The 20,497-nt window shown below is 58.6% G+C and overlaps 3 protein-coding genes across 4 annotated transcripts in view; all 3 read left to right on the top strand.

Annotated features, from left to right (window-relative positions):
* LOC135887747 (class I histocompatibility antigen, F10 alpha chain-like) overlaps window positions 1–20,497 on the top strand; it is a 265,826-nt gene that overhangs the window by 19,045 nt on the left and 226,284 nt on the right. The gene's annotated exons all lie outside the window — the stretch shown is intronic.
* Window positions 1–20,497, top strand: part of LOC135887748 (H-2 class I histocompatibility antigen, Q9 alpha chain-like) — a 61,591-nt gene that overhangs the window by 1,383 nt on the left and 39,711 nt on the right. The gene's annotated exons all lie outside the window — the stretch shown is intronic.
* On the top strand, window positions 5,249–6,754 carry LOC135887766 (major histocompatibility complex class I-related gene protein-like). The gene is made up of 2 exons (XM_065415517.1): window positions 5,249–5,519; window positions 6,249–6,754. Exons 1-2 carry the CDS (start codon window positions 5,264–5,266, stop codon window positions 6,593–6,595), a joined length of 603 nt encoding a protein of 200 aa, XP_065271589.1. The 5' UTR covers window positions 5,249–5,263; the 3' UTR covers window positions 6,596–6,754.

Raw genomic sequence — 20,497 nt, forward strand, 5'->3', positions numbered from 1 at the left:
TGGTGTCCCCCAGGGATCTATACTGGGACCAGTCCTATTCAATGTGTTCATAAATGATCTGGAAAAAAGGGTAAACACTGAGGTGGCAAATTTTGCAGATGATACAAAATTACTAAAGATAGTTAAGACCCAGGCAGACTGTGAAGAGCTACAAAAGGATCTCACAAAACTGGGTGACTGGGCAACAAAATGGCAGATGAAGTTTGCTATGTTGATAAATGCAAAGTAATGCACATTGGAAAACATAATCCCAACTATACATATACAATGCTGGGGTCTAAATTAGCTGTTACCACTCGAGAAAGATCTTGGAGTCATTGTGGAGAGTTCTCTGAAAACATCCACTCAATGTGCAGCGGCAGCCAAAAAACCGCACAGAATGCTGGGAATCATTAAGAAAGGGATAGATAGATGCCTGTGCCTTTAAGAACCCAGCCCTGGGAAGCCCACGCTGAGAGGTGCTGTCTGTCAGAGGGGAAATAGAAAAGCCCCTTAGCCCCCACCATTTTTGCAAACACTGGTGTCTCAGTCCCACTGGGGTAACTGTTACCCCTGTGCCCTGCCTGTGCCGGGTTTTGCCTCTGTCACCCTCTGCCAGCGCCTCACCCTGAGCTTAACTCCTGTTCCTCCCCCCCAGCCCTGATTTTCCCGTTAGCCCCTCTCCTAATGCTGCCTCCAGCTACCTGACCCCCCGACCAGTCAGTTTCCACCCCCCCGCTCAGACCTGGGCCACCCCCTGCTCCGATTCGCCCCTTTGCCACTTTTTAACCCCTGTCAAAAGCAGTCAGCAGAATCCTAGGGCTAATAAGGGCAGGGTGAAGGGCAGCGGCTTCAGCAGATGTACTGAGCATGCTCAGTGCACCCCAAGTAGCACATTCCTACGCGGAGCAATTTAATACACTACACCTGCGGCTCTGACCCCCCCGTCTCCCCCAGGCCCGCACTCGCTGCGCTATTTCTACACGGGGGTGTCGGAGCCTGGCCCGGGGCTGCCCCCGTTCATCACAGTCGGGTATGTGAACGATCAGCTCATCGATCACTACGACAGCGAGCGGGGGAGCGCGGTGCCACGCGCGGAGTGGATGGCGCGGAACCTGGACGCGCAGTACTGGGACCAGAACACGCAGATCTCCCAGGGCTGGCAGGCCGTGTTCCGGATGGACCTGAACACCCTGCACCAGCGCTACAACCTGAGTGTGGGGCCCAGTCACTGCCCCCGGACCAGACACGGGGCTCAGGGGGGAGGGGAGGTGTGAACGGGGGGGAGGGGACAGAGGGACTCACAGCAGGGTGGGGGCTAGGGGGTCAGGGTGGGGGGATCGGAGGAGGGGGACCCCCAAGGGGGGTCAGTGTGAATTGCAGGGAGGGGACAGAGGGACTCACAGCAGGGCAGAGGATGGGGGGGTTGTGGGGTGGGGGAGCGGAGTAGAGGGACTCACGGGGGGGTTAGGGTCAGGCAGGTCGGTGTGAACACAGGGTTCCCGTGGGGGTAAGGGTGGAGAGGGTGGTATGAATGGGGGAGGAGATAGAGGCAACTGTGGGTGGGGTAGCGTCGGGGTGGGGTCAGTGTGAACAAGAGCACCCGACAGATGGGTGCTGGTGTGAATGTGGGGGGAGGGGACAGAGGGACCCTCACGGAGGGCAGTGTGAATTGGGGGAAAGAGACAGGACCCATGGGGGCACTTTCTCATGGGGGTCAGTGTGAACGTGGGGGGCAGATGGACTCATGGGGGGGCTGCAGGATCGGGGGGTCATGTGAAAACATGTTTGACACCCTCCGAAGTGTGAATCTCTTGCTGTCCCCTCGCAAAACACCTGAGACATCTGCTACCAGCCCCACTTCCAGCTGCATCTGCCGCCCTTCGGGGCCCCCTACCCCCCAGGCCGGGTGTGGTCAGTCCCCGGCAGAGCCTCACAAGTGTGAAGGCCAGAAGGTCCCATCGGACCCGGCTAGTCCGGCCTCCTGGTCACCCGGGCCAGAAAATCCCACCTGCGGCTCCTGCCTGCGGGGGCCTGTTCCTCCCTGCTGGGACAGCGCCACTGTCCGACCCCCAGCGTGTGGGTGAGCTGGGGCAGGGTCTGAGCCGTCTGGTCTCCAGTCACAGACACCGCGTGATGGGGAATCCCAGTATCGACAGCCCCAAGGCTGGGCGCTGGGACAGTTTGTACAGGGTGGGCTGAGAACCATTGAACCAAACTGTGACCCCTGAGTATGGTGGGATCCACTTCAAGCCAGGGGATGCAGCAGCCCCCCAGCACCCCTCGTTCCAGCACCTCTGCCCCAAGTGTTCAGAAATCACGAGTCAGGCTCCACAAATCCGGAGTTTGGCTTAAATACCAGAGTTTTGTGGTGATTCTATTGGCGGTTCCAGCAGAGCCCCGTGTATCCGATCTTAGCTGGGATCTGGAGCGAGATCAGATCATCAGAAATCGGGATAACCCGGAGAATGGGGAAATGCAGTGCCGCAGGGCCAGCTAGCGGCCACAGGAGAGAGCTCCCGCTTCTGACCCTGGCGTCCTGGGTGTCCGGTTAATGCAGAGAGCTGCTAACGGTGGGTTGGATAAACGGGGTTCTGCTGTCTTTTTATTTGCCTCTGGTTTGTGCCTTCAGGAGTCAAATTTCCAGGCTTTTCTCTGCCGCTAGGAGGGCTAGAACTTACAGCTGTAAGGAAGAGCTGAGACTCCCCCTAATCCCAGGAGTCCAGGCGCTGGGGCTTTACCAAACCCACCCAGTATCATGAGAGGCACAGTACAGTCAGGCGAGCGGCAGCACTGCGTTCACCCAGCCCTGGGGAGAAGCTGCTCAGCAGGGACCCTCCCTAGGAGGAGTTTTGTCTTGTTCCCAGTCTGAGTTTATTGACAGTCGGTTCCTCTCCCCAGCTCAGAACCAGGGTCTGACATCGGCTCGGGCTGGCGGGTGGAGAATCAGCCCCGTAACATGCAGAGACTCCCCGGTTGTCTGACTCCTGGCAGCACAAACCCCAGCACGTGTCCCCCGGTTGGACCCCCCCCGAGTGAGGCAGGTTCCCCTGCATGCTATCGATAGAGGGGTAAAGAGCCGTTCCTCCGGCTGGGTCCCTGGGGGGGGGCTGTAGCCACCTGGCCAGGCCCCGGGATTCTGCTGTCTCACGTTGTGCGTTGTGATCCGTAAGCGTTCAGTGCCGGGCGCTGCTGACCCGTCCCTAGCGGGGGGGGGGGGGGGGTCTCTGCTGCGCTTTCTCCCCCTGGGCCTGCCCTGCCCTTCCTGAGCAGAGACTGTCACTGCCCGGTCCCATAACCCCCATGTCCATGATACCGGCCTGTGGCATCGGTCCCACCCAGGAGCGTCCCCAGCCCCTCCTGGTACACCCTCCCCCCCCCCCCCCCCCGCACTGAGATAGCAGCAGTGAGAGCTAATTCCCATCCTGTCCCCGACACCTGGTTTCCTTGTGGCCCTGCCCCCTGACTGAGCGACAGGGCGGAGGGTTGCCGGGTGTCTGCCCCCTTAGCGCTCCCTCTCTGGGGCTGGTTTAACCCCCTCCTGACGTCTGGCCCATTGGTCCCGGCTGTGAGACTGTCCAGCCTGACCTGCTCCTACGGACACCGGCCTCCCCAGCGCTGAGAGAGGGGCTCTGCTCGCCCGCCCTGAACCCTGCGCTGGGGAGCTGCTGTTCTGTCCCTGCCACCCCCTCCCCAGCTGCTACCCTGCCTCCCCCCCTCCTGCCCCTTTCCCCCCATATTGACCCCTCCCTCCTCTCAGCTCGTGGGGGACACTATCCTGAGTCCTCCATCTTAGCAGCGTTACTCGCGGCTCCTGGCGGCTCAGGACTGGAGCGACTGCTGCTCCGGCTTTCCCCACCAGCAGGGGGAGCTGCTCATCCCCCGCTCCCTGCTGCGTGCTGTTCTGGGGGAATTCGGAGCCAAACAACTAACAATTCTGCGCACAATTTTACAATTTTGCATATTTTTTGTCAAAATAACACAATATAATCCTTCCAGTTTCAATTTTTTTTTTATTTAGTTCAAAATATCTTTCAGCAAGTATGTCTGTAACAGTACAGACAACAACGATTCAGGAAATTTTTTTTGACACGTAGATTCCTTACTAGGCATATAAATACAGAGCACTGAGTAATTCATTTAAACTACAGTACGGATTTCCGTCCGTCCATCCCCCCCCCCCCCCGAAGCGGTGCAAAGGCTGGGGGTGTCGGGGTAACCGCGGAGCTGAGGGAGAGGGAAGTAATTGCTGGTCAGGAGCCTGGGAGTGAACCTGGAGGGTTGTTGGGGGTGGCTGGGAGAATTATGGAACAGGTTGTTTGGGGGGAGGGGGGGATTGTTATGGAGCTGGGAAGCCTCCCCCTTGCAGACCCCGGCTGACCCCAGCCTCTCCCACTCAGCGAGGCACATTTGTCACGGAGTCCCCGAGCGATGCTCTGGAACTGCTCCCCACAAAGCCAGGCAGGACTCTGGGGAGCCTCCTCTCCCTCGGAGCAGACTGTCTCCAGGGCAAGAAGCTCACACGGCTTCACCTCCTGGCTCTCTCCTGGGAGCATTCAGCATCTGCCCCTCCGTGCGCTTCCCACAGCGAGTCCGCCCCGGCGGGGTCCTGGGGCAGCCAGAGGGTTCTGCACCCCCCACTTCGCAGTCAGACGTGACTCTCGGCCAGCCAGTAACACAGAGGTTTATTAGATGACAGGAACACGGTCTAAAACAGCTTGTAGGTCCAGCGAACAGGACCCCTCGGCCGGGTCCATTCTGGGGGCGCTGCTGGGTGGGGTTGGTGTGAACAGGGAGGGGGCAGAGGGACCCTGAGCGGTTAAGGGTGGGGCCCTGTTCCCTCTCTCCCTGCGGGGCGGCTCCCATCACAACCCCTCTGGCTGCAGCCCTGAGTGTGTTGGGGGCTCCCTCCATAGAGCAGGGGCTGGGCTGGGGATGGGGGGACTGGCCCCCAGAGCAGGTGGGGCACTGGGCTGGCCAGAGGGGCAGTGAGCACAGCGTGAGGGGATAAGGGATGGGAGCAATGCCAGTGGGGGGGGTCTTTCCCCTGCCACAGCCAGAGCCCCCCCTGCACTGGGAACCCCCCCCCCCCGCATCGGTGGATCCATGTGGGGCTCTGTGAGGCTGGTGGGCACAGGGCCGAGGGGGACCCCAGGCTGCGGACAGCTCCCAGTAGAGGGGGATGGGGGTGTTAGAGAATCTCTAGCAGCTCCCTGTGGCTTTAATCATGACCCAGCCCTGGGCCCCGGCTCCGTGTGTTTCAGGATTTCACACTCTCCAAGTGATGTACGGCTGTGAGCTCCGGGGTGACGGCTCCACCGGGGGGTATTTTCAGTATGCGTACGAGGGGCGAGACTATATCAGCCTGGATAAGGACCATGAGACCTGGGTGGTGGCAGATGACGCAGCTCAGGTCACCAAACACAAATGGGAGGCTGACAGGAGCATCACTCAGAGATACAGAGCCTACCTGGAGAGGACCTGCATCGAGTGGCTGGGGAAGTACCTGGCGTACGGGAAGGAGACGCTGCAGAGGAGAGGTGAGGGGGGCACGTCAGACCCCGGGGGTCACTGAATGGGGTGTATCCTCACTGCAGAGATCCCTCCCTCATGTCCATCATGGTCAGCGTTGTCCCTGGCAGCAGGGCCGTCCCTAGCTATTCTGGGGCCCTACGCAGCCCCCCCGGGGCGGGGCGGAGCAGGGGGAGCTTTGGGGGCGGGGTGGAGAGGGGGTAGAGCTGCGGCAGAGCAGGGGTGGGAAGAGGCGGGGCAGAGGCTGGAGCAGCACGCAGCTGCACAGGGCACCAGAACCTACACAGCTGCGTACTTTGCGTGTGGGTGGGGACGGCCCCGCCTGGCAGGATGTTTCTGTTCCCCCATCGGGCGAGGCCCCAGCGTTGCTGCAGGATCCCGCCCTGCTCAGATCCCCCCAGCCGAGCAGAGCCCCTTGGGGTGCTTGTGCCGTGGTCACGTGTATCAGAATCAGACGTGAGAGCGCGGCTGCACCAGGTCCCGTCCCTCTGGCCAGGGACGGGGCAGTGCTGTCCCCTGTGGTGCATTGTCAGGGCGCTGCCGGCTCCGGCTGGAAGGGAGAGCAGTCTGTGGTCACTGGGCTGATAAGGGCGGGGGGGGGAACTCACCTGTCGGGTCTCCCAGTGCAGGGGGCTGAGCCGGTGCCTCCCGCAGGGGTTCCAGCCCCCTCGGCTGCTGCCGCCCCAGGGGATCCAGCTCAGGGAGTTCCCTCTAACGCCGTGTCTCCTTCCCCCCAGAGCCACCGCGGGTGCACGTGAGCGACCGGCCGAGCCGGGACGGGCTCACCACCCTCTCCTGCCGGGTCCACGGCTTCTACCCGCGGAGCGTGGCCGTCGTGTGGCTGAAGAAGGGGGTGGCCGTGCCGCAGGAGACAATCCAATGTGGGGTGGTTCCCAGCGGGGACGGGACTTACCAGACCCGGGCCACCATCGAGATCGACCCCAGCAGTGAGACCGATTATACCTGCTGCGTGGAGCACCCCAGCCTGGCGGAGGATCTGAGAGTGCCCTGGGGCAAGGAGGGGACTGGCCTGGGATGGGCAGAAGAAGTTTTTGGGAGGGTTATGAAATGGTTTTTTTCTTAATTACTATTATTATTAAGACTTTATTAATATGACTTTATTTTGTATCAAATGAACAAACAGAACTTCATGAGTAAAGTTTTATGAATGAAACAGCGTTCATTCATAAAACCAGCTATTGCAATAACCGGCTAAATGGCAATAAAGCCGCTCGTTAAGTCCCTGCAGTTCGTGCTTATTGAGAAAGTCCACAGCTGTTCGGTTCAATTACTGTCCGCTTGCAGTTTCAGTTCAATTGCTGCTTGGATTGCTGGTCCTTGCTGTTTGGGTCACTGTTTTAACATTTTGTAACCCCTGTTCACTGTTTGCCTCCCAACATTGTAAATTCTTCATGACACTTGTTTTGATCAGGCTCCATATTGTAACTCAAACTCCATTTTTAAATGCTCACTCCACTTTGCAAACCCTGCTGTAATCTTATTAGTTTAGTTCAGATGTGTGAATGAGGGATGTATGGATGATGGAATCAACCTCCAGCCCCAGCCCGTCCTGATGAAACAGAGTTCAAACACCAAGGGCTGAAGATGCAGACAAGAGCCCTGACCAAGTAAGAAGAATCCACCCTAAAAAGAAAAGGTGCAATAGAAGGAAGATCAAAGCCCGGTCCGAGGCTGAAAGTCATGTCTGCAATGGACGGGTGATCAATCACCAAACCCAGAGGCAGCCTGACACAGCAAGACCTATAGACTCTGGATTCAAACTAAAGCCTACAAAAAGGATGGGTGAGATGGAAAACTTTGGGAGAAGGGTAACATTCTGCTGCCAACATGGAAGGGCATCGGTGCGCCCGACAGAGACCCAGCTCGTCCTTGTGCCCGGCTTTCCTGGCCAGTTACCGCCACGAGCTGCGAACCCAAGCTGGGAAATCAAGCCATGAACTCAAGCAGGACTGGTAACTATGCAGCAGCTGCAGCACATCGTGTGTGTGTGTGTGTGTGTGTTATTAGCTGTTGATTATAAATCAAATTGTGTTCTCATAATAAATGTGGCATCTTGCCTTGTCCCCTGAAAAGATCCTGTGTAGTTTTATTGGCATAACAACCCACCCCACCCGCTCCTGTCCCCATGTGGCCTGGCTCTCCTCTCACCCAGCCAAGCTTCTCCTTGGCCCAGCTCCCCTCGCCCCAGTGCCGCCCCTGCCGATTCACCCTGGGGGCACAAGGGGGGAATCAGCCCCCAAACCCTCGTCCCAGTCAGAGGTGGGCTCTGGCTCTGCTCCCTGCTGGCGTCCCCCTCCCCTGGATCATGTCCCCCCCCCCCTCCCCCCCGCTTCACCAGGCTGGGTGCGCACGGCGCGTCCCCCCCCCCCCCCCACTGCCTGGTGAATTCAGACCAGACACAGCCCCACTGGTACTGGTCACACGTGGGGGCGGAGCGGCTTTCACCACCGGGGAGTCCAGCCAGCTGCAGGGCCTCTCGCTGGACCGGTCCCAGGGGCACTGGGGCACATTACCGTGGGACACCCCATACAGCGACGGTAAATCCCGATGCTGGTTTGGAGCAGCCCCCGGGCGCTGGGGAACCCCCACCGCTCCCCGGCCCGCAGAGAGGGGGGTTCCCGGCTGCAGCTGGTGCCGGTCACTGGTTGGGGTGTAAGGAGAACCAAGCCCTCGGCGAGCTCCCAGCGAGGGGAGAGACGTCGAGAACCTGCTGTCCCGACCACGGCTGTCACTGTCGGTCTCTCCCGGCACGTTAACTCCGGGTGCTGAGCGGTCCGGGCCCCGGGCCCCGGCTCTGCCGCTCTGAGCCCGTCCCCTGATGCCGAGCGCTGCCGCCCGTGGGCTCCTCCCTTCCCCCAGACAACGTGGGGCCGGGAAAAGCTCTGACCTCCCCCCTGCGTGTCCAGCCCCTGTCCTGGGACCAGCCCCAGCCACGGTGCATCGACTGACGGGAAAACCCTCTTCGCCTTCACAGACCCCCTGAGACACCGCTGCCCCTTCACTGTCTCCTGCCAGCGGGGCAGGGCACTGGCTGTGCCAGGTCAGAGCCAGGGGCCCGTCTACCCCGGTATCCCCCCACCTGCCCTGCTGCCCTGGGTCAGACCCAGGGGCCCATCCAGTCTGATACACCCCCCACCTCCACCCCCCAGACACCCACTGGAAAATGGGTCTGTCTTGTTCAGCCTCCCCTTCCCTGCTGCCCCAGGTCACACCCATGGGCCCATCTCCCCCAGTATCCCTCACCCCTTCAGCCCCAATAACTAGGCCCCTCTAGCCCGGTCTCCCCCCCGCCACCAGTGCCCCACACCAGCCAGCTACGTTTACAGCAGAGATAAATAGGGTGCATAGCCCAGGGAACAGGCCGGGTGTGTGGGTGGGGCGAGGGGCCGGGGTTCCCTGCGGGCAGGTAGCACACTAGGGGTGAGGTGGGGTCTGTGCTGCATGGCCCCTGCTGGGCAGTGGGGGGCGCTCTGTCTCTCTGGCCCAGCGGCTCCGATAGGATCACCCCGCAGTGGGTCGTGTGGGTCACTTGCAGGCAGGGGACAGGTGACCAGACAGCAGGTGTGAAAACTCGGGCTGGGGGCAGGGGTGATAGGGTCAGACAAAGCCCCGAATCGCTGGCCTGGCCCTATAAACTTGGGCTATTTGCAGGGGCGGCTCCAGGCACCAGCGCTCGAAGCACGTGTCTGGGGCAGCAAGCCACGGGGTGCGCTCTGCCGGTCCCTCCGAGGGCGGCAGTCAGGCAGCCTTCGGCGACATGCCTGCGGGAGGTCCGCCGGTCGCTATGCAATTCAGCGTCGGGTACGCCGAAGCCGTGGGACCGGAGGACCTCCTGTAGGCGTGCTGCCAAAGGCTGCCTGCCTGCCGTGCTTGGGGTGTCGGAATAGCTAGAGCCGCCCCTGGCTATTTGGCCCCCCCCAGCGGGGGTCACGGGGTCACGCTCCTTCTGCCCTCATGACCGGCTCCAACCGTCCCCCCGTGCTCGGGTGATTTCTCGGAAACCAGCCAAGGTCCCGGCGGGGTTGGGGGGGCGTGTGGCCAGCAGGGGGCGGTGGAGCCTCGCACAGCGAGCCGGGCGCGGTGCCAGCTCCAGCCGGGCACCGAGGGACTTTCCCATGACTCAGCCCAGCAGCCAGAGAGCGGCCATGAAACCAGGCACAGGGCAGCGCGGCGTGTACGGGGCAAAGGCCTGGCTGGGGATCCGGGCACCGCCCACGGAGCTGGGTAGCTGGAGCCCTGCCAGCCTTCCTCAAGACCCAGGGTGCCAGGACTCCTGGGTTCTCTCCCTAGCTCTGTGAGGGGAGTGGGGGCTGGTGGTTAGAGCAGCGGGGTCTGGGAGCCAGGACGCCTGGATTCTATCCTGGCTCTGGGAAGGCAGGGGGGTCTGGTGGGTTAGAGCAGGGCTGGGAGCCTGGACGCCTGGGTTCTCTCCCCGCTCTGTATCTCCTTGATCCCCCCTCCATCCAGGCTGGGAATCCGTGTGGTCCCTGCCCCATTGCTCCCAGAGTTGCCATCTGTTTTTTGTTGTACTGAGGGGCACAGCTGAGCTGTGGGGTGCCCCACACTCCATAAGGAGGTGGCCTGGTCTGAGCTGAGCCCTGACGCTGCCGTCAGACGGGACTTTCCAGCCGGCCCAGCCCAGCCCCACACCTGGATCTCACCCCCACACACACACACCGGCTCCCCTGCGTATCAGCCAGCAGGAAGCTGAGGTCACCCCGCGGGTCGCTCGGACCTGCCAACGGGAACTGCAGCATCTGCCCAGCTCCTTAAACAGCCGGGGGGGGGGGCTCCTAAGGCAGGCAAAGCCCCCCTCCCCCAACCCCCACAGCTGTTCCCGGGGGACAGACCTCCCTGGTTTGTGCCCCAGTCCAGGGCTGCTGTCCCCGCCCCACAGGGAGCGGCTGAGCTGCACTACCATGGGGCACACAGCCCGGGCTGGCGGGTGTAGGGCTACGGCTCAGGAGCACTGGGTTCGGTTCCTGCCTGAGCCAATCATTGAATCTGTCTGGCTGTGAGAAACTCAGTGGGAAGGAGGTGCCTATGCCCCTTGGGCTCCTCTGAAATCCCAGCCTGTGGGCCTCAGGTTCCCCGCTGTAAAATGGGATAATCCTTTCTCCTGTAACCCCAGTTACACTCAGGGCAGCTCCCCCCCCCCCCGCAGCATTGGGCTCAGGCTCTCTGCAGACCCAGGCAGCGTCACTGCATTGGTCACCCACGGGGCAGCTGCCCCTTCCCAGAGCAATTGGCTCTGGCTCTCTGCACACTCAGGCATCATTGGTCACACTCAGGGCAGCTCCTCCCTCCTGGAGCGATGGATTCAGGCTCTCTGCAGACTCAGACAGCTCTGCAGTCACACTCAGGGCAGCTCCTCCCCCAGCGATGGGGTCAGGCTCTCTGCATATTCAGGCAGCGTCACTGCATCAGTGACGGGCGGATTGCTGTGGCCGAGGAGGCTTCGCAAACCCAGCTGGCTCTGTTCACAGGGGGCTGCTCTGGCCTCTGCCCATCTGGCGCCGCCTCCCCCCAGAGGGGCTGGGTGCACAGTCAGCACGGGGGGTCCCAGCATGGGTGGGGGACCTTTGTCCCCAGTGCACAGAGGGGAAAGGGAGCTGACTCGATGGTCACACACTGACTCAGCAGCAAACCTGGGGACAGAACCCAGGAGTCCGGACTCCCAGCCCCCCCGCTCTGACCCACTAGACCCCACTCTGTAGCTGCTGACACAAATCACATGGTCACAAACCTCCCCTCCCCCCACGGCGCTGTTCCTGCCTCAGTTGCTGCTTTCAGGCCGAGCTGCAGCCTGCCTGGCATCTCCCGGCCCTCTCGCCGTACCCAGGGGCGGGGGTCTCTGGCCGGACTCCCAGGGAGACGGGGGAACTGGTGTCTCTGATCCCACCCAGCCTCGCACGGGCCTGGTTCACGCACCGTCGCCTGCTGCTGGCCTGGGCAGAGCGGTGGGAAATGCTGTCTGGGGGGTGTCGATGCCCGGGCTGCAGAGGTACCACGGGCAGTACAAGGTGCCGGGTGGGGGGGCGAGGGGACAAGGCCTAAGGGGATAGGGAGCCATTGGCCTGGGTCACCCTGGTACCCCTCACCCACAATGCCTGCCCCGGGGGGGAACTGCCCCAGCAGCACCTCCGTGCGAAGCAGGAACATTCTCCCTTGGACGGTCAGACTCAACTGCTGGATGGGACCTGCCGTCTGGGCTCAGACCCGGCTCCCCTCAGCCCAGCCCAGCCACGCCCGGCGCCCTGGAGGCTTTCGGTTCTACGGCGCCTCCCCCGCAAGGCTACAGGAGCCTTTCTGCAAATGGAACAGGATGGTCTGTGGCGAAGCTACAGGCCTGGGGCCCAGGACTCCTGGGTTCACTGCCTGGCTCTGCCACAGACTCTGTGTGCAACCTTGGGCAGGTCACTGAACCGCTCAGTGCCTCAGTTTCCCCATCTGTACATACAGCACACAGCTCAATGCGGGGTCCGTGCAGCACCCGGCGCGACGGGGCCCTGATCTCGGTTGGAGTCTGTGCAGGCCGCCCAGCACTACAGGGTGTGACGGTGCTGCCCGTGGGAGCTGGCTGAGGTTGGGTGAACTGCAAACCAAACGGGGCAGACAAACCCCAAACGCTGGTGGTTATTCCAATGCTTAGATTTACCAACCAGCCCAAAACAGCTTCTGTATTACCTCACTGGTTACTCAGACGTCCAAACAACGCAGTTCCCTTAAAGTGCCCAGCCTCAGGCCTCCATCCAGACACACACGTCAGATATGATGATGATTACTGAAAATCTTATCTCATCATATAAAAGAAAAGGTTCTTCCAATCCCAAAGGATCAGCCACATATCCAGGTCCAACTATAATTTAGATCTTACCCAAAATACACGCTTATAGCCAATTCTTATTAACTAAGCTAAAATTTATTAAAAAAGAAAAGAGAGAGAGAGTTGGTTAAAAGATCAATATACAGACAGACTTGAATTCAGTTCTTGAGGTTCAGACACAGCAGAGATGAGCTTGTAGTTGCCAAAAGTCCTTTTAGAAATAGTCCATAGGTTATAGTCCAATGTCCATATTCAGGGTGGCTCCAGTCAGTGACTGGGGATCTCAATCCTTGTGGCTTAAGGTTTCCCCCTCTTGAAACCCAAAGCAGATCTGAGATGAAGCAAGATCATGTCCCAGGGTTTTTATACATTTCCAGCAGCCTTTTGGCCTGAGAAAACAATAGGCTTAACGCTCCTTCCAAACATCCTGGCAATGAGCACAGGGTAATTTATCCATTAAACCGTTCAGATACAGGTTACCACAACCTTCAAAGAGACATATAGACAATAATACTATTTCACTCAAGTGTCTTCCTAAATGTTAATACTCCTTTCTTGATCTTTGAATCAAAGCTATAGCAATAGACAAGACTTGTTTGCTTACATCACAAGACCTGAGCAAACATCTCCCCTTCTCTCTCTAACAATGCCGGCTGCATTTCAAAGCTCTATTCATTTACATATCTTCCTAATGAGTCTTTGAAGTTCGGCCATGGGTCAGGTCAGTCTGTGAGTTAATTAACTCTTTCTGGCCCGGTCACCTTTCAATGAGATATTATATTACACTCATAACATCACACAGGGCCACAGTCCAGGGTTCCAGGGAACATAAGAACATAACATAAAATAAGAATGTCCACACTGGGTCAGACCAAAGGTCCATCCAGCCCAGTGTCCTGTCTTCCAACAGTGGCCAATGCCAGCTGCCCCAGAGGGAATGAACAGAACAGGGAATCATCAAGTGATCCATCCTCTGTCACCATTCCCAGCTTCTGGCAAACAGAGGTTAGGGACACCATCCCCGCGCATCCTGGCTAATAGCCATTGATGGACCTGTCCTCCAGGAACTTATCTAGTTCTTTTTTGAACTCTGTTATAGTCTTGGCCTTCAGAACATCCTCTGGCAAGGAGTTCCACAGGTTGGCAGTGTGTTGTGTGAAAAAAATACTTCCTTTTGTTTGTTTTAAACCTGCTGCTTGTTAATTTCATTTGTGACCCCTAGTTCTTGTGTTATGTGAAGGAGTAAATAACACTTCCTTATTTACTTTCTCCACACCAGTCATGATTTTATAGACCTCTATCATATCCCCACTTAGTCGTCTCTTTTCCAAGCTGAAAAGTCCCATTAATTAAAAAAGTCTTATTAACCTCTATTCATACGGCAGCCGTTCCATACCCCTAATCATTTTTGTTGCCCTTTTCTGAACCTTTTCCAATTCCAATATCTCTTTTTTGAGATGGGGCGACCAGAGCTGCACGCAGTATTCAAGATGTGGGCGTACCATGGATTTATATAGAGGCAACATGATATTTTCTGTCCTATTATCTATCCCTTTCTTAATGGTTCCCAACATTTTGTTCACTTTTTTGGCTGCTGCGGCACATTGAGTGGATGTTTTCAGAGAACTATCCACAATGACTCCAAGATCTTCCTTGAGTGGTAACAGCTAATTTAGACCCCCTCATTCTGTATGTATAGTTGGGATGATGTTTTCCAATGTTCATTACTTTGCATTTATCAAAGTACTGCTTTGGCAATACCAATAATTACGCTGCGGGCAGTGAGCAGCTCTGGGGAGCCGGAAAAGGCACCTGGGAGCCCTGTGAAGCTCCGGGTTTCAGACCCAACATCCCAGCTCTCCCCTCCCTGGGGGGCACAGGGGATGCCCCATTCCAGGCCCTACTCGGGTCTCCTGTCGGGCGGGCTCAGGCGCTCCCAGCCTGCAGCCTGTCAGCGGTAGCTGGCGCTGCCCGGGCCGGGGGCAGGCGGCCAGTGGGCGGCAGTTGCTGGGTTGGGTATTTTCCACACAGCAGCGGGAACAGCCGGGTGCTGTCCATGGCGCACTGACACCTCGGCCCAGGGGGGGGGGAGACGGCTGGGGGCGTGGGGGTGTGGGGAAATAACGGCCTGTCCCGTCAGGAACCAGGTGAATCTCAAACATGGGAGAGTCCCGTCCGTCGCCAACCCACCAGTTGTGATTGCCGTGAAGGGGAAAGCTACTCACCCTGGACGGGCAGCGTGTTACTGACAGCGACGGGGAAGGGATCTGACTCCGGTATCTGAGGGGACGATTAACAGCTGTGGGGTTTGAACCGCCCCTGAGGTCCCCCCAGCTCAGGCAAAGACTCGGGGCAACAATTCTCCTTCCAAACCCGGGGAAAGGGGCTGGGGTTAAACCTGCGGGAGACCCCAGATCTGGTGCGTTGGAGGGAAAAGGACGACACCGGAGGGGATTTTAGCTCAGAGCACGGCCAGCTCCAGATCATTCCCAGATCCCGGTCAGGCGCCGTTCCCGGGCTGGCTGAGCCGTTCAGGGGAGTCAGGGCCTGGTCTGTCTGTAACGGCTTCTCTAGGGAGAACCAGCCCCATGTAGCCAGCTGTCAGGGACCACGGCTCAGCTCCCCCAAGGATTGCAATGGAAGTGAGGAGCCTAATTCCCTTCGTGGAGCTGGCCTGACTCTGGGTGGGGGGTTGGCAGCTAATTAGCTAACGAGCCCCTGGCCCTGAGAACAGGCTCCCAGAGGGGAGTAGGAGCGAACAGGCCCAGGGAACAGAGCAGGGGAACTCCAGGGGAAGGAGCTGAGGGTGTTTCCCAGCCGGCCAGGCGCTGTGTGCGGCTGGGAGAGGCGCTGCAGGGGGCCGTGAGGGCCTGGTCCCAGGGAGGCAATGGAGGGGGGCCGTGCCCTGGGGGCGAAGGGCCTGGCCATGGGGCTGAGACACTCACATGGAGTCTGCCCCAGGCCAAGGGGCTGGGGGAAGGGCGGGCTCTGGTCTCTGGCACTTTCCATTCACTATTCAAACCCCGGTGGGGGGGGGTGGGGGGGGGCTGTTCTATGCGTAAGCGCCTCGGTCACCGAACTGATGGCCCAGCCGGAGCAGGGGAACTTGCAGAGCTGTACTGGGCAGCAGTGTCCCTCTAATATTTCCCACCCATGCGCAGAATGAATTTTGTTCTGGGCCCCAATGTGGAGGAGACGTGTGACACATCACCTCCATATTGGTGCACAGAACAAAATTCATGTGGTGGGGGTGGGGCCGAGGGGTTCGGAGTGTGGGAGGGGGCTCAGGGCTGGGGCAGGGTTGGGGTGCAGGGTGTGAGGGCTCTGGCTGGGGGTGCAGGCTCTGGGGTGGGACCGGGGATGAGGGGTTTGGGGTGCAGGAGGGTGCTCTGGGGATACAGCGGGGAGAGAAGACTCCCCCCAGCTCTCTCCCCACTGTGGCAGCTCTGGGGCTGGGACTGCAGGAGAGGCACCCCTCCCCCGGCCCCAGCAGGTCAGGTCTGGGCCAGGGCTGGGTTCGGGCCAGGGGAGGGGCGCCCTGGCCACGCCTGGGTCCACACTGCCCCGCCCATGCCTGGGTTCAGGCCAGGCTCCCCGGCCATGTCAGGTCCGGCCACAGCAGAGTTGGGGCCAGCGGAGGGCTGCTCCATCCGTGGCAGGTTGGGGGCCGGGCTAGGTTGGGGCCAGGAGAGGGGCTCCCCTCCCCTGGCCGGTCCCCGGACGCAGCAGGTCTTTGGGCGGGTTCCCTGAGCACTTGCGTGGTGCTAAATAGGCTGCCACGTGTCCGCGCACCTTACAGGGCAGCCAGGAGCATGTGTGGATGGCAGGTGCCCCTTACATCCTCCAAAAGTCAGAGCATTGGGTCAAAAATCATGAGACTTTTAATAACAAAAGTGGGGAGTTTATTTGCCTTCTGGGTTTGGAACCTCTGGCTGTCACATTTCTAAGCTTTTCCCCTAAACTATGAGGGCCAGTAATTTACATTTTTTTAAGCTGAAATTCTCACGTCATCCCATGACTCCAGGAGCTGGGGCTCTTGGGAAAATGCCAAATACTGTGAGATTTGCAATAAAATAGCCAGAGCTGGCAGCACTGGATCCATATCTGAGAATTAGAGCTGGTCTGAACCCAGTTTTTATATCAGTTTAACTAGCTGGGTTTTTTTAACCTGATCTGGTTAAATCAATGCACTTCCATGTGGACCCAGGCATGGCATTACGGTATTGTGGCATTATTAGGTATGTGGTTTGCTACACAATGTTTCTCTTGGGTTAGCCTATTTGGTACATTTGCCAAAACGAGCTGTGTTAGTATAACTTTCTGTGCCCACACTAGGGGAGGCACCAATTTAATTTTACAGTTCAGAAATCCAGCGTTACATTGGTGCAAAATCTGTGCGTAGAGCAGCCCTGAGAGGGGGACAGGGCAGACTCTGAGGGGGATTAGATCATTTTGGAGGACAGGAGAGGAAGAGGGAGAAAACCTGAGTGGATTTCCTACCCCACTCACTAATCAGAGAGGCAGCGCGCTGTCCGGCCGGGCAAGGGGATACAGGTAACCAGAGGAGACTGAGTGTTAATCTGCCTTGATAGTCACTGAGCTGGGCCTCGGGCTCGGACCCATTCGGGGCGTGTCAGCGACGTGTGTGTCACTGACCCTCTTCTGGGCTCTTCCCGGTGCCTTGCGGTCACAGCCTGCTGCGGTGGGACATCCCAGCATGCCCTGGGCCAGTGAGGTAAGCGTGGCCCCCTACCAAGGCTGGGGGCTATTGGGGGAAGTGCAGGATTTTCAAAAAGGGGCCAAGGGAGTCAGGTGCCCAAATCCCATTGAAATCCAGTGGGGTTTAGGTGCCTTGGAGAATCCCAATCTAAACCCACTGCCTGTTGTGCTCACACGCACAGAGGGGCTAGAACTAGGGGTGCTGGGGGCGGCCGGACCCCCTGGTTTGCAGTGGTTCCATTGTACGCAGGGTTCACAGTTTAGTTCAATGGCTCTCAGCCCCCCACTTACACATGGGCCCTGCGCCCCTGCACACACGTGCCTCCTCTTGAACACACACACACACACACACACACACACAAACAGAGTCCATTATTGGCTGGGCCGTGCTCCAACAGTGGCTGACTTCATAATAGGCATCAGCTCGTACAGTCCTGGAGGTCTCAGGGAAAAGCTATCGGGTGGATTTAATGGCGTCATCATGCTGGTTGCGGGGGGGGGGAGGGGGGGGAGGAAGGTAAATCCCTTTGTTTCCCACTAGTCAGAGGTTCAGTAACTTTGATTATAACTTGTGTCCTACACAGTCAAACAATTGAATCCAGACCAGAGTAACACAGACACACTCGGTGATACACAGCAGACCAGGATGTGCCCAAACCCAGGTAGTCTGTCTCTGTGCAGGGTGAAGAGCTCCCAGCCCCAGCTAATCCTAATCCGATTGCCTCTGGGTGGCTAATCCCAGTTAGACTAGGGACGAGCGACCCCGGTCTGGTTACTGTGGCTCGTACCAGGACATGTATACACCATTCTCTGTGGCTAACCCCAGCTCACACGGGGCAGTGACCCCAGCAGGGTGTGTGTGTCGCACACCGATGCTGCGTGTCTCAGGTGCAGCCTGGAACTGATTAGGGCAGGGCTGGGTCACTTTGCAAACTCCCCTTGGGACCCGCCCGACCGGCCGTTCAGCCCCAGCCCTGCGGCTGCCTGTGCCGCGCTCCGGCCTGGCTGCCAGGTGAGCTCTTTGGCTGGGTGCAGGGAAAGCCCCACGCTGGCAGGGAACAAGGAAACGCTGCACTGTCTAATTCCAGCCCCAGTGAGTCAGACACTGCCGCTTCTGGGAAATCATGTGAGAGGCAGAAATGTCCCTCCCTGGGCTGCAGGGGGCACTGCGGGCTCAGCACAACCTCAGCTGCAGCTGGGGAGGAGCTGGGATCCGGGGGTGGCAGAGAGAGGAAATCCCCTGGCTGGGAACAGAGTGTGTGACCCAGCCTGGGAACCTCTGTCCCCTGGGCGCGCGGGGACCTGGCTGTGGGACGGGGACGGGGACGGGGACGGGATCACTGATGTGTGCAGTGCTGGAGCCGTGCCGGTCCCGGGATAATTAACGACACCCAGAGGGGACCCCCACCTAGCTGGGCATGGGGAGGCCAGGAGCAAAGAGAGAGGCTGAGCTGGGGCCGGGGGTGCAGTTTCGTGCCCAGGCTAAAGTTCCCCATAAGCACAGAGTGTCCCCTGGTGAATGGGGGACAGGATCCCCCGGCCCAGAGACAGACGTGTTCTCCCCACTGCATTACAGGGGAAGGGGGACCTGAGCCCAGGCTGATGGGAGAAAAGCCCCGGCAGGGTGAGCCAGAGAGAGGAACTAGAGTGAAATCCCCCTGGCTCAGCCTGTATCTTTGCTCCTGGACTCCCCATATCAGCCCCACAGAGACGGGGGGAGACAGCCGCGCTGAAGACAGGGCCGGCTGTTTAAATGGGTGCTGGGCCCCTGCTGGGGTCAGGCAGTGACGTGTATTCACAGCAGCCAGGGGGACGATTCGGGGCTGTGAGTATCAGGGTGACACACGGGCACTGCAGGGGGGAATCCCAGCTTCCTCCCCCTTGGACTGAGCTCCTGCCAGGTCATTATGTGGGGGGGCTTGGAGGAGCCATTAAACCCCAAGGCCTGTCAGGTGGGTGTAGAATAAAGGCCTCATGGGGCACTTTCCATAAGAGCAGGGGTTTGCCCCACAACCCTTGGGTAACATTTCCTCTGTGTGTCTGGCTGATGCGCTCTTCCCCAGAGGTGGCTGCATCTCCATGGGGCCGCATGTGCTGTGCACAGTCTGTGAGGCCCTTGGGGGTGACAGGAACTACAGAAATGGCAGGAAAGCAGTGAACCCCAGAGTGGGGGGCGCTCACCCTGCAGACAGGGGGCCGGGAATACAGGACACCCCCTCCCGGGAGGGCTCTGGTGCTCTCTGCATTGCTCTAAGGGTCTCTCTGATCACAGCCCCCACCCCAGCATGGCTCAGAGGCTGGTAAGGAGCCCGCTTTCACAGCTTGGTAACTGTAGATTACTGGCCTGGCTGGGGGAACCTGGAACCGTCCTGGATCCACCCCCCCTCTAGCCCACGTCTCGGCCTCAAGGTGGGGGTTTTCCTACTCCAGATTCCCAAAGAAACCCACCCGGACACGTCCCGTCCCCTGAGCGCTGAGCCTCTGGAGCAGGGGGAGGGACACGAGATCATAGAATCATAGAATATCAGGGTTGGAAGGGACCTCAGGAGGTCATCTAGTCCAGTGTTTTTCAACCTTTTTTTGGGCAAAGGCACACTTGTTTCATGAAAAAAATCACGAGGCACACCACCATTAGAAAATGTTAAAAAATTTAACTCTGTGCCTATATTGACTATATATAAAGTAATTCTCTTGAATAGGAATCAAATAAACACAAAGAAAGTATTTTATAATTACTTTATTATGAAATAGTAAGTAAACAGAAATATGAAAAATTATAAAATACTTTATTCAGTGCGCAACCTGGGCCTGTTTGGCTGAACACAAAGCTGATATTCTGAGCTATTTATAGTCCTTAACATCAGTGGTGGGATTCAAAAATTTTAGTAACCAGTTCCGACATTCAAGCATGGTTTAATATTTTTTTCCCACGGCACACCAGGCAACATCTCGCGGCACACTAGTGTGCCGCGGAACAGTGGTTGAAAAACACTGATCTAGTCCAACCCCCTGCTCAAAGCAGGACCAATCCCCAACTAAATCATCCCAGACAAAGGAAGGAGATTCCACCACTTCCCTAGGGAACCCATTCCAGTGCTTCACCACCCTCCTAGATCCCCAATGGCGGTGGGTGCACCCTGGAGAGCGGGGGGTGGGGGAGGAGGGGGGGCTCTGAGACCCTTTCTGTGCTGAGAGGCCCCTGGGGTGAGGGGTTTAAGGCCACACTCTCAAAAGTGGCCCCTAATTCTGGGTGCCGCCTAGTCTGGGTGCACAATTTGAGCCCCCCGAGGCTGATGTTGCGGGGTGCTGGGCACCCCCAATGGTGGGGGAAATCCCAGGGAGCCAGGGGTGCGCTGCACCTTGAGAGTCAGGGCCCGGGTGTCTCCAGCTGGGCACCTAAAAATGTAAACGTCCAGCTGT

The sequence above is a fragment of the Emys orbicularis genome, chromosome 13 (genome assembly GCF_028017835.1).
Source record: "Emys orbicularis isolate rEmyOrb1 chromosome 13, rEmyOrb1.hap1, whole genome shotgun sequence".
NCBI classification, from domain to species: Eukaryota; Metazoa; Chordata; order Testudines; family Emydidae; genus Emys; species Emys orbicularis.

Bases quoted from the DNA above. Each gene is read 5' to 3' on its own strand.
- LOC135887766 (XM_065415517.1), top strand. From the start codon at position 5,264: ATGTACGGCTGTGAGCTCCGGGGTGACGGCTCCACCGGGGGGTATTTT. The intron at 5,520-6,248 runs GTGAGGGGGGCA...CCTTCCCCCCAG, and splicing joins GGAGACGCTGCAGAGGAGAG to AGCCACCGCGGGTGCACGTG.